The sequence below is a fragment of the Pelodiscus sinensis genome, chromosome 22 (assembly GCF_049634645.1).
Source record: "Pelodiscus sinensis isolate JC-2024 chromosome 22, ASM4963464v1, whole genome shotgun sequence".
NCBI classification, from domain to species: domain Eukaryota; kingdom Metazoa; phylum Chordata; order Testudines; family Trionychidae; genus Pelodiscus; species Pelodiscus sinensis.
In genome coordinates, this window is record NC_134732.1 from 20,424,873 (window position 1) to 20,441,408 (window position 16,536).

A 16,536-nucleotide genomic window follows, 5' to 3' on the forward strand; every position below is an offset into this window, starting at 1 on the left:
CTTTGGGGTCTCGCCTTTGTTCATGCATTTAATTTCACTAATATTAAATGTTTGACACACAAAAAAGGGGATAGATTGCCATGTGCCAGGCCACCTTTGTTCCTACTAAATGTTTTCTTTATAATTTTTGTGCTTTCTAAACAAATCCTTTGATTTAAACTAACTTCTGGCTCTTAATTTTTTTTAATTTGAAATTAGTTTAAACCTTTCATAGAGTGAAACTTCATTTTTAATTAAATAAAATGACTGAAAGCTTGGGGCAGTGACATGCATGACGACATTTTTATTTGTGTTTTTTGTATGTGTGTGTTCTTGCTGTTTTGTAGCTTTCGCGCTCTAGTTCAATGAGTTCATTATCACGTGAAGTAAGCCAGCATTTTAATCAGGTACATGTGGCTGGCCATTTTCACTTACATTGGCTTTTTCCCCTTTATTTTTTATTTGCTCAGTTTCTTACTAATGCTACTTTTAAGTCATCATTTTCTCCCTTCTCCATTTCACAGATTTAACATTAAAAATAACTTATGATGCAGTGTTCCTTTTAACACACAAGCAGGGCCTTCAAAATTTTACCATTACATTTATCAAAAAGCACATAATCTAGGCATGCTTGTTTTATTTTTGTTTTGAAGTATGTCACTTGGTAATTCTGCTCAACTCTGTCCTTATGTTAATGAGAGAGCCAAGGTAGTCAGTTGCCTTACATAAAAACAAACAAAAACAGTTAATATGCTGTGAACTCCGTAGTGATAACATTGCCCATTATGTCTGTAAATAACCCCTGTAGGAATTAAAGGAATGCTTCATCTCTGCTGTTAAATTTCAGTAAAGAGTTGACATAATAAAAATTTTGTACTTACAATAAAGCACAACAGTTATCACCGATGGGACAGTTTATTCTTTGGGAAGGCCTAAGCTGTACTAACAAAACCATAAGATACTAATTCAGTAAAGCTGCACTGGTGTGGTGTTACTTTTGTTTTTTGCATGCTTGGATTTTCAGAGCTGTTTACAGTTTGTGCATGTGACTATTTTGCGAAAACCGACATTAAGCAAGTAATAAAAAAAAATTGCAAAAAGTGCTGACACATTTTGCATCCATTACAATCTGCTGCTCTGTATCTATTTCTTCTTTCTACTAGTAAGCAAACAAAACTTGGGTGAGACTGTACATAGCGTTAATGGTATGTAATCTGCTTTCTAGCCTCTCCGTAGTGTGCCACCTTCTGGGGGACCTCCGGCAGGAACTGTTCAGTTCTACAACCCTTCTCAATTTGCACAAGTGAGTGAAACCCTCATTGTTGCTAGAGGAACTGTGTGGACTTCCTTATCTTGAACACAAAGCCAAGTAGCAAAATGTTGCCAACATAGCTGACAATGATGGTGAAGCTTTTGAGTTTGTCTCTGCCTCTTGCATCTACCTCAGAAAATGACTGGGCATGACCTCAAGTACCAGTACCTCAAAGATATGAGCGCTCTGCCTTCTTTGCTGCCCTTTATCTCATTCTGTCTCATCTCTGCATACTCTGTCCTGTATTCGCTCCGGTTCATCTTTCTGATCCCTTGTTTCTATGGTCCCAGTCTCTTCATTTTGCAAATGACTTGGCCTGCTCCTGCTTGTCCTGCCCTCCATAGTGTTCTGGAACTTAATAAGATTTAAATGCTAAGCCATAGTCCTTTACATTTGCTTGTCTCAACCCAAGTATGCAGGGTCAAAAGAAGAGGCATGGGAGACTTTGTTTTTTCCAGGCTTTGCTATTAGGAGACAGGAATACTGAGATAGCCACACAGCAAGCTGTCATTATTAGCAGATCAGGTTCTTTTGCCTTCCCATCCTGCACATAACTTTTGAATTTGTGCTCACGCATGCAATACGTGTTACTTTGAAATGTGCCTGAGTATCTTAACACTTAGTGGCAGCGCACAAGCAAATTATTATCTGCCATGCTAACTGAATCGCTGATACATTTTGGTTTCATATTTAAGTAATTCCCATTGATGCTAGGATGTTAAATTTGCTTGTGGACCAATCCAGCTCCCATGTAAATCACTAGGAATTGGGTCAGACTTCTAATGTATTAAACCTCTGTCTTTCTCAAGCAGAAAGAAAAGATCAGTGTTTGTTCTGAAAAGTAGTAAGATTTTTGCAGGACTTTTAACAGGTGAGAAGAACCATTAAGTTGCTTGAGTTGTATAAGCCTTTTTCTTTTTCAGTCTCCTGCAACTACTGGAAGTTCAAGACTGGGAAGAATTGGACAGAGGAAATATCCAACATTGAAATAGAATATAATGACATTTGGATCACTTTTACATAGTTCTGGACATTCAAAGAACTACTCAGATTTTATGGCACATAGTAGTATCATTACTATCTTGAAATTAACATGAGAGTAATTTAATGCTGGCTGATCCTTTGTCATGGGTTTCCCAACTTGTAGCTCATGTACATGAATCATTACCAAACTAGAAAAAATATATTTCCCCTTAAAACCTGATTTAGAAATGTATAATCTCCTATTGGGTTTGGAGAAGAATGAACGGAAAAGGATATGGTTGCTATCTGTTGTGAAAACCAACTGTAAACTGCAACCAAAGGGGGGAGTTTGGTTGATTTTAAACCTACCAGTGTGACTTGAAGATACAAATTAGGTTTCAGGATCATTTCTGAAGGACGCTTCCTTCCCAATGTAGGACATACATGTCCACCTTTTAACAGAATACTCTATGGCCTTAACAGGACCATGCACAGCTGTTATGCATATAAAACAATACTGGCATTTGCCAACATATGAAGGTTTAAGATGCTCATCTAGGAAATGCCTCACATGCTTTTTTTTTTAGGGGAGGGGGGCCACAGCTCATCCAAATAAATAAATTGACCTATAGTGAATTAAAACTGTGACTGTAATAAAATCTAAAATTAGTCTGATTTGGATTTTATCTAGTATGTATGTAGTTTGTGTTTTAGACTCCTTGTAAAACAAATTGTATAGTCTGAAAGAAGCTCTTTGTACAATAGTCAATGCTGTACTATTTTCTGATGAGTGTTAAGTGCAATATGGTTACTTGCTTTCTCAAACTACTGGCACTATGTAATTAAGGTGATAACAGCTTGAAAGTTGTTTGAAAATAATGTTCCTATTGTGTGCCAGAATCTATTCCTAATACTCTGCTCTTGAATTTCCATTAATACAGTAACTAAGGTCTTAAATAGCTAACAACCGAATCTCATACTCAACTATCTGGGTTAGACCTCTACTGATGGACTTGAAAAGCTTTAGGTTTAATATAGAAAATTCTGAACACAATTGAGGGGTAACGTTCACATGCATTGGAAAGTCTAAATGTCCCGCAAGGAGAGAGAATAAACTTTCAAATATTTATTAAATCATTAGATCATTTTCTTTAGGATTTGATGAGGAAGCTGATTGATGTTACTTGCATTTCTGCCCATGAGTTGAAATAATGTACATGTGGAATTGTTGGCCCCCCCTTTTTTTTTCTTTTGCTGAGTAATGCCACCTTTTTGAGATCTGGACAGCCTTAAGTATATTTCCAAAGGGATTATATATGATTTGAAATAAAATGTTGTGATCTGGAGGAATCTCACTAGCCTTCTGATAATGGTCCATACTCTAAAGCCTGGACTTTGGTCAGCAGCAATCAGTGTGGCTTTCTTTTGCAACCGAAAGCCTGTTCAGATACTTGGCTTCATCTACTTCAGCCGTGCGACTGATTTTTCTTTCAGTGGAGACTGCCAAATACCTTTTAATTCAAGAAGGCTTCCTCTGAGCTGGGAGCTGCTATCTTTCCGAAGTGTTGGATTTGACACTGTAAATTCTTAAATAAAATATTTTGCGCTCTGGAGCACTTTCACACTTGACTTTTCTTGTGGTTATTTGTTACATTCAAAGTTAGGACGGTTAGAGGAATATTTAGTCTGTACCACTGAATAACAACGGAGTCCCAGGGCAATCATGTAACAATAGCATATTATAAAGCTACAAATGTTGTTTTTCTAAACCAGTGTTTCTTAAACTTTTTGAGACCACAAAACAATACTATTTTTTATGCAGAACACCTATGAAAATTTTCTTAAAAAAAAAAAACAATTGTCAGACAAAAACAAAATAGAGGTCTTGGCACACCTGCGAGTTATTCACAGAACAACAGTGTTCCGCAGAACATAGTTTAAGAAACACTGTTCTAAACCATTCCATGGCAAATAGAAATTTTCACATTCAAAAAAGGATTCAGGGAAGATACTGACTAGTTCTGATGTCAGGTTACAATAATGCAAAAACGAGTAAACAACACATTTATAAAACTATATAAAACTGGGGGTTTTGGGAGGGTTGCCCAGGGATTAATTCTTCCAAAAAACCTTATGATATTGACCGAGAAGTAGATTTTTAAACTAATTGTATTGCTTTTCTGATAAGCACCCTTTTTGCATTACAGCCCTGCAACAGAACTGGAAAGTTATTTGCAGTAAATGATATTTTAATCTCTAATTTCAGAGTGAATATTTTCATGTTAATTTTCAAAATTAAAAATCTAAATTTGCAATATATACAAGTTAAAGATTAATGGATAAGTGGCAATCTTTGAGATCACAGTGAGGCAGTATTCTCTAAATTATTGGAGAAACTGGAAGTGCTCAGAATTGTACCTCCAACCGTATAGCATGATCGGGGGGGGGGGGGGGGGCGGACACCCCAGAGCAAGTGTATGCAGTGGGGCAGGCTATTTTGTTACACCTAACGCGACATGAATTTAGGTTTAAAACCAGTAAAATTCAGGGACCTGCCCAGGAAGTTACTTTTGTAGGTATTTTTTGGTCTAGCAGCAGACACGTAATCCCAAACGTTGTCACTGATAAAATCTTGAGCTGGCAGGCACCTTCCAGCAAGTAGGAATGACAGAAGTTTTGGGGAGCTATTAAGTTTTGGAGAAATCCTATCCCAAATACTGCCCATATAGCTAGACCCCTGTACCCGTTTGAATGGGCTGTGCAAAGACAGGAATCAAGTGGGTTTTCCACAGACCTTATTAGTCCCAGGCTGCTGGAAAAGTGAAACGCAGCAATAGAATTGTAAATACTCGGCTGGGCCTTGCATGTAAGGACGAATGGAAGGGGTGGGATGGCCATGTGCCTGAGATGGTGTGGCAAATGAATAATAGGTGGATCAAACGAGGGTCCCCATTTTTAAATGCACACAGGGACAGCAATGGGAAACAACACATGCACTTCCAGCTGCATGGCTGGTAAGGAGGTTATATATTTAGATGTCAAAGCTGCTACATGGAAGCCCAGAGTTATTGCCATGGGTTCGGGATGTACCTATCGGGGTCTAACCCCTGAAAATAACAATCTCTGTGCCAGGGATAAGGCTGAAACCCTGAGGATAGCTCGGGATGGGATTGGGCTCAGGTGGCTGAGGGCAGCCAGTGGGGTGTGTGGAGGTAGGGGCTGGGATCAATAAAAAGTTGAGGAAAAATGGAGGAAAGGTGTCTGGTATTCTCTGAATTTTATTTTTTTTACCGGACAGGAGCTGAAAATATCGGACGGTCCGGGTGAATACCGGACCCCTGGCAACCCTACAGGCAGGCAATAGTAAGAAGCTGCCACTCCAGGGTCCGTGGGTCAGGGCCTAGAGAAGTGGGTGGCCTGCCACGCCTTCTGCCCACGAGCTGCTGCAGAGAGTGGCCAAGCAAAGGTCTGCCGCTTGCTCCTGAGGGAGGGGCTAGATTTGGGGCCAAGCTGAGGGTGCTGTACGCCAGGAAGGGGGTGAGAACAGGGCGGTGGGCAACATCCTAAAGAGGACTTCCTGGTGCAGGGGGCGATGTGGGCCCAGAGAGACATGGCGGAGACAGTAGAGCGGACGACGGGCGGGACACCAGCCGAAAGTGGCGCACTTCAGCTGCACAGAGCTACTGACCAGCAGGAGGCGCTGTGGCAGCGAGTCTAAGCCGTTACAGCGGGACTACTCAACGCGCGGCCTTTTTGTTTGCGGCCCACGGAGCCATTTGGGTTTACGCTGAGCTCAACACATGGTCTGCAGGTGGGATCCTTTGAACGTGGCCTCCACAGGGAACACGCTCCGCAACGGTGAGTCAATAGTATTAGTAGTTACATTCCTGGACTGTCATTTCTCATTACCAGTGCTGACATGTGGGGGAAATCGGGTCAGTCGTGCATTTTATTGATCTCAGTAGAACTGACTGAAATGGGGCCTGCGTGTTGTCGTCTTGCCTTCATCTTTGCATGCATGCCCCTCCGCGTGACAGAAGCTATTTGCATATATTTGCATGTATCTGCAACCGCACTTACGTTTCGGTCCTCAGCATGTGCCTTGAGTATCATTGTGGCCCCCGGGGCTTCCAGAGTTGACTAGCCCTGGTCTAGCTGATGGGGTGAGGTCTTGGGAGGGGAGGGGAGAGTAAATGTAACCAGCATCCCAGGACCTAATTGCATCAGTTATACCAGTGGTTCCCAACCGCCAGGCCGTGGCCCTCTGGCTGCCGGGCTGCGGCAGCTCTGGGGGCCGGAGCTGGGGTACACCGTTCTCTCCGCGGCTGTTGGGAGAGGCGTCAGGCTTCCCACTCTCCTATGGCTGAGAGGAAATTCCGCACTGTGCAGCCCTCCCGCTATGCAGGAAAGCGCTCTTCCGCAACCAGAGACCCCGCCCCTGCCCGGTACCGGTTGGCTGAGAGGCAGGGCAGGACGCGCCTCTCCCAACATCCGTGGCAGGAGGGGAGGCGCTGGGCGGTGTGCCCCAGCCCTGCCCCCAGAGCCGCCGTAAAGTGGGCAGCAATGCAGGGCTAGCTGATGGGGGGCGGAGCAGGCCCGGGGGGGCTCCAGGAGTGGGGTTAGTGCTGGGGGGCTCTGGAGGCTGAGTTAGTAGTGTGGGGGCTATGAGGGCAAGGTTGGCTCGGGACGGGGCTAATATTGGGGACTGGCCTGGAGGAGGTTCAGGGGGTGCAGTGGGACTCTGGAAACAGGAGGCTGGTATGGGGGGGCTGGCCCTGAGGGCTCTGGGGGCAGAGGCTGTCACTAAGGGGGATGGGTGCAGGGGACTCAGGGATCAGTGGCTGGCTCTAGAGGGTAGTAGAGGGGTGAGGGGGATTAAGGGTTAGGACTGGCTCTGGGGGTGGGTTTTTGGCAGACTGTTAGCCTGTGTCTACACTGGTGCAATCTTGCGCCAAAGCAGCCGCTCTTGCGCAAAAACTTGCTGCCTGTCTACACTGGCTGCGTGTTCTTGCACAAATAAACTGACGTTCTGCTGTATGAAATCAGGGCTGTTTGCGCAAGACCTATGATGCTCCCACTCAGGAATAAGCCCTTTTGCTCAACTGTTCTTGAGACCAGTGTAAACAGGCAACGTGAATTTCTTGCGCAAGAAAGCCCAATGGTTAAAATGGCCATCAGAGCTTTCCTGCGCAAGAGAGCGTCAACACTGGCACAGATGCTCTTGTGCAAAAGCACATGCCAGTGTCGACGCTCTCTTGCACAACTACTTTAACGCAAGAACTCTTGCGCTAAAAGAGTTTTTGCGCAAGATCATGCCAATGTTTTATTTCCATGTGCATCATTTGCATGATGAATATGCAAATAAAATGATGCTGGCTCGCCAAAAGTTTGTGAATGGGTTTGCCGGTCCCCAGTATTAAAAAGTTTGGGAACCACTGAGTTATATCATGAAAGGCTCATACACTTGCACGTCTCCTAATGTGACACATGCCATCATGTGCCAACAATGCCCCTCTGCCATGTAGAGAGGACACACTGGACTGTTTCTATGCCAAAAAAAGGACACACATCCGATATTAATTAAGAAAGGCAACATCCAAAAACCAGCGGGAGAACCCTTCACAGGGCAAAACCCTCTTCCAAACCAGACTGCAAGGAGAAGCTGCCGAGCTGGAATTCATGTGCAAATCTGACACCCTGTAACAAACTTTAAATAGATCCAGGGAGTGGTTCTCCCATTACGACAGGTCTTTTCCCATGCAGGGGCTCCCACCTTCTCACCACTACTGGAGATGAGCCACATCTGCTGACGCGCACTCCCCTCTCTGTATCCCTGCCTCTTCTGTTGTCTTCCTTTTCTCTTCAGCCTCTGAGGAAGTGAGTGTGTCTCAGGAAAGCTGTTGCTCTAGTAAATCTGTTAGTCTTTCAAGTGCCACCTGACTCGTTATTGGTGTAGCCGAAACAATCGACCCCGGTGACCCTTCTGAAAGATGCGCTAGTGAGGCCACCTAGTGGTCGTTGGGCATATCATGAGCGAGCCTGTGTGGTCGGTTTGGCTCCTAGGGCTGCATTTCAGATCTCCTCCAGGAGTGGCGTTTCCCAGTCTCGCCCTCTGACTAACTTTGGAGTTGTGTGTCCGGCTTCTGGTCTCATTCGCACCCCAGTGACTCCGGAGTATCTCCGTGGAAATGGGGGGAGTAACCCCGTTGTAAAGCTGAGGGGGATCTCTTCTCGGTGCCTCCACGTTTGCATTTCCTGATATAGAGCCGATACGCTCTGGCTTCCCGCCCGGGTGACATCGGAGAACCGTTAACAGGACTCCGGCCTGTTAAGTTGACATCCTCCTAGGGCAGGGACAAACGGGTGGGAAATGAAGCACAGAGGGAAACCCTCGCTAATCCGCCTTCTCCCACAGGATGGCAGTAAAGCACCACCTCTGTAAAGCGAGACAAAAGACGATTTGGGGGTGAGGGGGCGCAAGCCAGCCAGCTCCAGTCTGGCTCGGGCTTAGCCCCGCGTGTCCTGGGCTCCCACAGCCAGTTTCAGTCTCAGCAAATCCCTTGAGTTTCCCTTCTGTGCTTTTTCCAGGTGTTAATTCATCTCTCTCTGCCGAGGCTGGAGAACCATGAACCTTTCCCCGATGTCACCAGGCTGGGAAACGGCTGCTCTGGGACAGGTCGGGGCCCTTTCCCTAGCTGTGCTCCCCGGCGTGCGATTTGGTTCTGGGAAGCCGCTCCCAGCGCAGGGCTGCAGAGAAGGCTCCCAGCCCAGTGGGGAGAGTCCCACCGTGTGTTTGCAGACAAGTGCCTCTCCCCCACCCCGCTCCTTTTTTGGGGGGGGGGGGGATTGTCCGGTTTCCCTGCTCGACCCAGGCAGCCAGCCCAGAACTCAGTCCGTGTTCCAGCTCCGAGGAGAACCTAGAACAGGAGTGGGCAATAATTTTAGAAGGGGGGGGGGGGGGCACGTCACACATTTTTGGCTGCTGCCCCAGAAGCGGCAGGGCCTCAGGCAGACGGGGAGGGGCCAGGACACTTCCTGCCCCCACACCCTGATTAGGCGGGGGCGGAGGAGTGGCAGGCTGTGTGTGAGCCAGATCAACCTGCTTGGTGGGCTGGATCCAGCCCGTGGAGGCTCTCGTGCCCACCCCTGACCTAGAGGGGCAGGGACTCCTTTGGGGCAGCGTTTCTATTTCCATCGAGTACGCACCGTCCTGCTCCCCTGGACACAGGCTGTTCCGCGGCGCGGGGTGGGGAGGGAGCCCGCGGCGCTGGAGGTCGGAGCCGTCGCGTTGGCTGACGGAGCCGGGTGTGGAGGCAGCAGGTGTTTCGGTCGCGCGTCTGAAAGGGGCTCAGGAACCAATCGAGGGACAGGGTCCTCGTTCGCCGGCACCCCAAACCGCGCTAGACCTCTCCCAAACCGGGCTTCCACGCCCCCGGCTTCGGTCCCTGCGTGGCCGGGGGTCTCTCCCCCCTGGAGTGTCTCTCGCCCAGGCACGGCTCTCACAGGTTCACCAGTCCCAGAGTCTGAACCCCCTCAGGCCACGTGGCTCGGCTGCTGTTCAGGCCTCATCCCTGCTCATGTTTTCCTGGCGGAGGGTGTGGGCCTGGAGGGGCTGCCTGTTTCTCCCAGCCACGTGGGGCTCAGTTCAGCTCCTCGGACTCAGGGTTTGCCTCCAGCCCCACAACCCAACTTCCCTAAAGCAAGCCCATGCCCATCTCGATGAGCGGCGCTGGTACCTGCGGCCTCTGGCCAGGCGGGGCTGGGGATAGCCTCCCTGCCCAAGGGGAGGATGCTCCGGGGGTTAAGGCCAGCTGCTGCCTCGCTGGGGTTGTAACTAACACCGTTCTGTCCCCTCTGCTGGGTTTCACCTGTCACGGGGGAAAAAGCGCTTGGCTGCCCACCTGGGGAGCTCAGACCACTCCCTGTGGGACCCTCGCCCAGGGGCTGTTCTGCAGAGGGGGGGCAGGGAGGGAGCGCAAGGCGCTGGAGGTCGGAGCCGACTGTGCGTGTGGTCTGGAGTGTGGAGGCAGCAGGTGTTTCAGTCGGGTGTTTGGAATGGGCATTCCCAGCCGGCCGATCGTGGGAAGGACTTTGACCTCCGGCTCTGAGGGGGCCACGGGAGGTCAAGTGACTGAAAGGCTGAATTGATGGGCTCAGCAAATAGGCCCACTTAGAAAAATAAATGATCTTCGTTAGGAATTTCTCTGAGGAATCAGAGGTGGCGAAGATCTAATGGGCCAAGTCAGCTCTAGAGCCAGGAAGGGCCCAAGCACCGGTGGAGAGGGGAGCCAGTAAGTCATGAGTGTTGATCACGGCTCTGACACCAACTCCCTCTATAGCCTTGGCCAAGTCACTCAACCTCTCCGAGTAAACAGGGCTGAGATAGATTTGCGCCCTCCAGGGGCTCTTGTAAAGTGCTCCGTATCATTGGCTCCAGCCTCTGCTGCGGCTCCCTGCATGGGGGGGAGACGTTCTTGGATCTGTCCTGGTCCTCCTCCCTGGGACCTCGGCACCTCTCAGAGACCCAAGCTGCGGGCAGCATCCCAGATTCCTGCAGCTGGCGGCTTGAACCCGGGCTGACCCTGCTCCCGTCCCTGTGCTAATACAGCAGCTGACCCTGTGTCTCCCGTGGGACTCACCCCGTAGGGGTGGGGGCGGTCGGGTCCGGGCCAGAGGATGGGTTTTGGTGGCTACCAAATCGCACTCAGCCCTGTGCGTTTCTGAATCATGGAGCCTTAAAGAAAGCTGAGCAGATCGGCATCTGGGGTGAAAGGCTGCTGTGAGATTTGCCAGCAGGACAGCCAATGGTCACCCCGATGTCCTACCTGGGTGCAAGGAGAGAGAGGCCTGAAGTTTGTGCTGCATTAGCTCTGCCTCGCCCTCCTGCAGTTTGGGGGGATGCCCATAGCCGCTGGGGTGCAGTATCAGCGCGCACAGGCCTGGAGGTGACCCGGGGGCGAGGGGGTAGCAACCATCCTCCAAGGACTAACACTCAGCCCTAGGAACCGAGGAGCCGGCATCTCTTCCCTGCTCCGTGATTGATTCGTTTACCTGCCCTGTGCCTCAGTTTCCCCATGGGAAATGGAGGAGGGAGGTAACATCTAACCTCCCTCCTTGCTCCCCCTGTGCAGCACCCACAAGGCGTCGTCCTTGGCTGGGGCGGGGCAGGGGGAAGATACCTGGAGGGGCCGTAATTCTCCTTGGGTCTCCTTTGTCCATCCGGTGCCTCTGCCTTGGCGGGATGCCTGAGAAACCTGCTCAAAGGGGGTAACGGCTTGGCGGAGGGTGATCCGCTGCCGGATTCTCACAGGGCTGCCCCCCAGGATCCATTGTGGGGTGAGGGGAGGGGCTCACTGCTGCTGAGTCGGTGCCTGTCTAGGGAGCAGGTGTGACCCAGAGATAGGAGTGAGGTGGGGGGTTGACGCTGGGCTGAGATGCTCCAGAGAGCAGGGTGCAGGCAAGCCAAAAAAGGGGAGAAGCAGGCGGAAGAGCCTGTAAGGCAGCAGCCTCCAACCTTTTTAAGCTTTTTGAATTTACGTGCAATCCAGGATCTATCTCAAACCCAAACACTCTTGCCCCGCCTCCTTCCTGCCCCTTCTCTGAGGCCCCGCCCCTGTTCATTCCGTCCTCCCCCCCCCCCCCATCCTCCTCCTCTTTTATCAGGCTGGGGGCAGGGGTTCGGGGTGCAGGAGGGTTCAGGACTGGGGCCGGTGTTCGGAATGCGGGCTCCAGCTGGGCACCACTTACCACAGGTGGCTTCTGGGGGGTGACGCAGGGGGCTAAGGCAGGCTCCCCCCGTCCAAACCCTGCACCACTCTCAAAAGCAGCCAGCAAACTCCCTCCCTGCCCCCTCCGCTCTGTGGAGATGGGGTACAGGGTGGAGGGAGGGGCACCTTGAGATCAGCACCCCCCCCTTCCTCTTCTTCCCATGCCCTGCACAGCAAGCAGGAGGCTCCCAGGGGCGAGGGGCAGTTCCAAGGCAGAGGGCAGTGCTGAGGGGCAGATGAAGGGCCGGCATTTGACAGCCTCCCGGCCAAACCTGTCAGGATCCCCTGTCAAAGGCCCCAAGATCTCCCAGTCGATCCCGATCCACTGGTTGGTGACCACGGCTGTAAGGGAAGCACCGACAGAAGAGGGAGGCCCCAAAGAGCAACCCTAGCAAGCCAGACCTGAAAGGCCTTCCCAGGCCCCTGGCAAACCTATGGCTTGTAGGAAAAAGTGCCCTGGGCCAGGCAGCTTGAAACAAGACCCTGGTTTGGCTCTGCCGGGGTTTGGGTGTTCAGTAGGGTTGCCAGAGGTCCGGTATTGACCCGGACAGTCCGGTATTTTCACCTCTTGTCCGGTTAAAAAAAATCAGAAAATACCGGACACCTGGCAACCCTACACACACTCAGCAACCAGGCCCAGCCCCCAGGCGACGGCCCCCCGCGGGTCTCCTCCTCCCACCCCCCGCCCCCCACTTACCTGGTTCTGCAGGGAAGCTGTCTTCTGGCACTGAGGAAGAAAACAAGATGGTTGCCGGCAAAAAAAGCCCCAAAGGCCTTAAAGGGGCCATGCTAGTTTTTTGTATTTTTTTTTCTTAATTGTCGGGATCCCTTTGCTCTCCCCCTTTTTTTTTCTTAACAGTGTTTTGGGGTTTTTTTGGGAGGGGGGGGGCTGTTCGCTTTTTTGGTTAAACTATCTGGCAACCGTAGTGCTCAGACATTGCTCTCACAGGCTGCTTTGGTCCATGGAGCTTAAAGCGCTTCCCAAAGCGGCTGATGAGCAGGCGGAGCTGCGGGGAGGGGCAGCGACTTGGCCCAAGGTGTCCGGCAGCCCCGTGGTAGGGTCATGGCCGGAATCCAGGGCTCCTGCCTCCCTGGTCCTGCCGCTGGAGCCCGCGGGTTAATTTGTGAATCTGGCCGCACTACAACAGCATCTGCACCCGCTGGGGAAGCCCCGCGAAGCAGAACGTGCCCAGGGCTGAAACGGGCTGGAGAGGAAACCAACTCCCTCTGGGGCTGCTGGGCCCAAGATCAGGCTGTCGCTGTGGGAGGTGGCCGCGTTACAAGCGCCCAGCCGGGAGTTGGGAACAGCTGGGGTCGGCAGGCCCTCCCATTGTGGTGGGTGGGGAAGGGACGGAGCCGTTTCCGCCGACGCCGGGAGTTGACAGACAGTGTTTAGAAGGCTACAAATAAGAAATGAAAAGCTTGGGCTGGACAGGAAGTCTGGTAACTTGTAACGTGATCCCCAGGAAAGAAGAACTCAGGAAAATGCTTTCAGCAATCATATTCATCATGGGCGCGCAGCTCGGACTCATTAGCCCAGCTCCAAGCCTTCCTACGGAGGGAGATAGATTTATATTTTCAGACAAATAAATGCTTCCAGGTTCTCGGGGAGATATTGTAGGTCAAAGAAGCATCTGATGCCAATTACTCCCGCGGTGTAGGATTCCCCCGGCTGCTTGTTGTCCAGGACAGCAGAGTAACAAACAGGATCCGGCGAGAACTCGGCCATGGCAGGGTGCCGGGGCTGTTTCTCTCCACCTTGGTCTCACGCAGGGATGAGCCTGGGCAGGCAAACTTCTTGGGGGTTTCGAGATGTTCTGATAAATGCTGGTTGCTCTCAGGAAGAAAGGTTCAGGCTTTATCTGGAAGGTTGCATCCAGTTCTGGGCTCTCCCGTTACAGAAAGGATGTGGAGAAAGTCAGCGGAAGGCAACCAAAATGATTCGGGAATGGGGGCACATGACTTATGGGGAGAGGCTGAGGGATTTGGGCTTAGTGAGTCTCCAGAAGAGAAGAGCGAGGGGGGATTTGATAGAAGCCTTCAACTCCCTGCAGGGGGGTTCCGAAGAGGATGGAGAGAGGCTGTTCTCAGTGGGGGCAGATGGCAGAACAAGGAACAATCGTTTCAAGTTGCAATGGGGCAGGCCTAGGTTGGAGATTAGGAAAAACTATTTCCCGAGCGGATGGGGAAGCCCTGGGCTGGGTTCCCTAGGGAGAGGGTGGAATCTCCATCCCTAGAGGTTAAGTCCCAGCTTGACAGCCCTGGCTGGGTTGATTGAGCTGGGGTTGCTCCTGCGTTGGGCAGAGGGCTGGACTCGATGTTCCTGAAGTCTCTGCCCGCCCTCGGATTCTCCGATTCTCCATCGTTATCCTGTGGTTCTCTCCGGGACCAGCCCTGGAGGGGGTTCTCCGGTGGTTCTGTGGGGGTGATGGGAAACAGACATGCCAGGGGAACCGTGCAGGGAAAAGTAAAAAGGGAATCTTTTCCAGTGCCTGTCCTGCCCCCTTCCCACGGCAGCGATTCCAAGGAAGTTCCAGCGCTTGCGGCACGCAGAATCGGGGCTAGCAAAGCACCAGGAAAAGCACCGTGAGGAGCAGTGCTGCCCTGGCCAGTCAGGAATGGACCACCCAGATCTCTTCCATCGCTCTCTCCTGCAGTGCTGGGAGCCAGCCCTGGAAATCCCTCCCCTCCTGCCTCAGAAATCCAGTCTGGGGAGAGCAGCATCCCAAGAGATCCCGAGATGGGCTGCTGGCGAAGGCCCGGGAGTTGTGGATGATTCGAACCGGCCCTGACCTCCGGTACCATGGCTGGTTTTCCCTCTGTGGCTACCTCCCACTACACCTCTGGTCCTGACCAATATTTGGGCTCCCTCCCCTGCTGGCTGACGAGGGAGACGAGCTGGGGGATCCGGCAGGGGGTGGGAGCTGGAAGTGTGAGCAGCGTTGTTCGCCCGGGCTGCCAACACCCCCAGTCGTAGGGAGCAGGGATGTGGGGGACCTAGATCCCCATGGTCCAGAGTTCTCTGGGCCCCCCAAACCTGGATTTAAAAACTCCCCAGGCTCAGGCCGTGTCGGAGCGCAAGGGAGTAGGAGGTTCCTTGTACGTCTCCCCGTCCCAGCAGCCTGGAGGGCTGAGTTTGCCGCAGAGGGTGACTTGATTTTTGGAGGCAGCTGTGGATCTGCAGAGAGCATGTGCCTCTGATCCTGCCTGGCCCTGAGTGCCCCAACTTCCCACTGAAGTCGATGGGAGGGTCGGGTGTCCAACCCCTTCCCAAAGGAGCTAATGATCACGCTGCCGCTGCACCGCTCTGCCAACGCGAGCAGGAGCGGGATGCGCCCCGGCCCCTCTCGGGCCAGTACCGCCAGGGGATCTGTGCTCGGAGCTCAGATCCTGCAGCCAGGGCCCGCCCTGGCCCTGCGACCTGGGGGTGCTGGGGAACAGGCTCCCCTCAAGCCCAGGAAGGGCGTTATTGCTGATAGGCCCGTGCTGGATGGAACTAACGGCTGCACCCCCAGGCGGCTGCCAGCGGATGGGCCAGCTCTCGGCTGGCGTCCCACAGCGCCGCTGCACCGGTGACCACAGCATTTGAATGGCAGCGTCTGGCCCTGAGGCTCCGTCTCAGGGGGTCTTGTTCGGCGTGCGCGTCCCAGGGGAAGCAGGAACTCCTGAGGGAAGAGCAGCCCTGTCTCCTAGGGCACAGTGGAGAGTCGCAGGGAGGCTCCGGGACGCGTCGAACCCAGCCCCGAGGCTGAGGCAGAGCCACATAAACAGAGACCATCCCAGTTTCCAGCCTGTTCTCGAAAACCTCCTGCAAGGGGATCCCACGGCCTCCCTAGCGAGCTTGGGCCGGAGCTAAACTACCCTGGGGCTGTGTCTACACTGGCATGAATTTCCGGAAATGCTTAAAACAGAATACTATTCCGTTTTCAGTTTTTCTGGAAAAGGAGCGTCTACATTGGGCAGGCTGCTTTTCCGGAAAAGCCCTTTTTCCGGAAAAGCGTCTGTGGCCAATGTAGACGCGCTTTTCCGGAAAAGAGCCCCGATCGCCATTTTCGCGATTGGGGCTTTTTTCCGGAAAAGACTCCTGGGCTGTCTACACTGGCCCTTTTCCGGAACAGTGTTCCGGAATAAGGACTTATGCCCGAGTGGGAGCAGAATAGTTTTTTCCGGAATAGCGGCTGATTTTGTACAGTAGAGCGTCGTCGCTTTTCCGGAAATTCAAGGGCCAGTGTAGACAGCTCGCAGCTTATTCCGGAAAAGCGGCTGATTTTCCGGAATAAGTGGCCCAGTGTAGACACAGCCTGAGAGTTGGAGTTTTGCCTAATATCGGACCTGCGCTCCTTTGCTGCAGGGTTAAACCCACTGCTCCTTGGCCGGCCCTCCAGGGCCTGGAGAACTCTTCTCTACACCAGCTCTCTGCACACCTGACAACCAGGGCTGTCAGAATCCTGGTAGGGGCAGGGCCTTGGGCAGAAGAGATGGGGCTAGGAATAGCTTCCCCCAGCTCTGCCCAGG

The 16,536-nt window shown here is 51.7% G+C and overlaps 1 protein-coding gene across 6 annotated transcripts in view; it reads left to right on the forward strand.

Moving 5' to 3' along the window:
- SEC16A (SEC16 homolog A, endoplasmic reticulum export factor) overlaps positions 1-3,876 on the forward strand; it is a 49,382-nt gene extending 45,506 nt beyond the window's left edge. For 5 of the 6 annotated variants that reach the window (XM_075905387.1, XM_075905389.1, XM_075905390.1 and 2 more), the window contains 3 exons: positions 327-386; positions 1,205-1,282; positions 2,215-3,876. In XM_075905387.1, the coding sequence (XP_075761502.1) occupies positions 327-386; positions 1,205-1,282; positions 2,215-2,283 (207 nt within the window). In that variant the 3' untranslated portion in view covers positions 2,284-3,876. The remainder of the gene's footprint in view (positions 1-326; positions 387-1,204; positions 1,283-2,214) is intronic. The other variant, XM_075905391.1, reaches the window with a different exon arrangement.
- Positions 3,877-16,536: the final 12,660 nt, after the last annotated feature.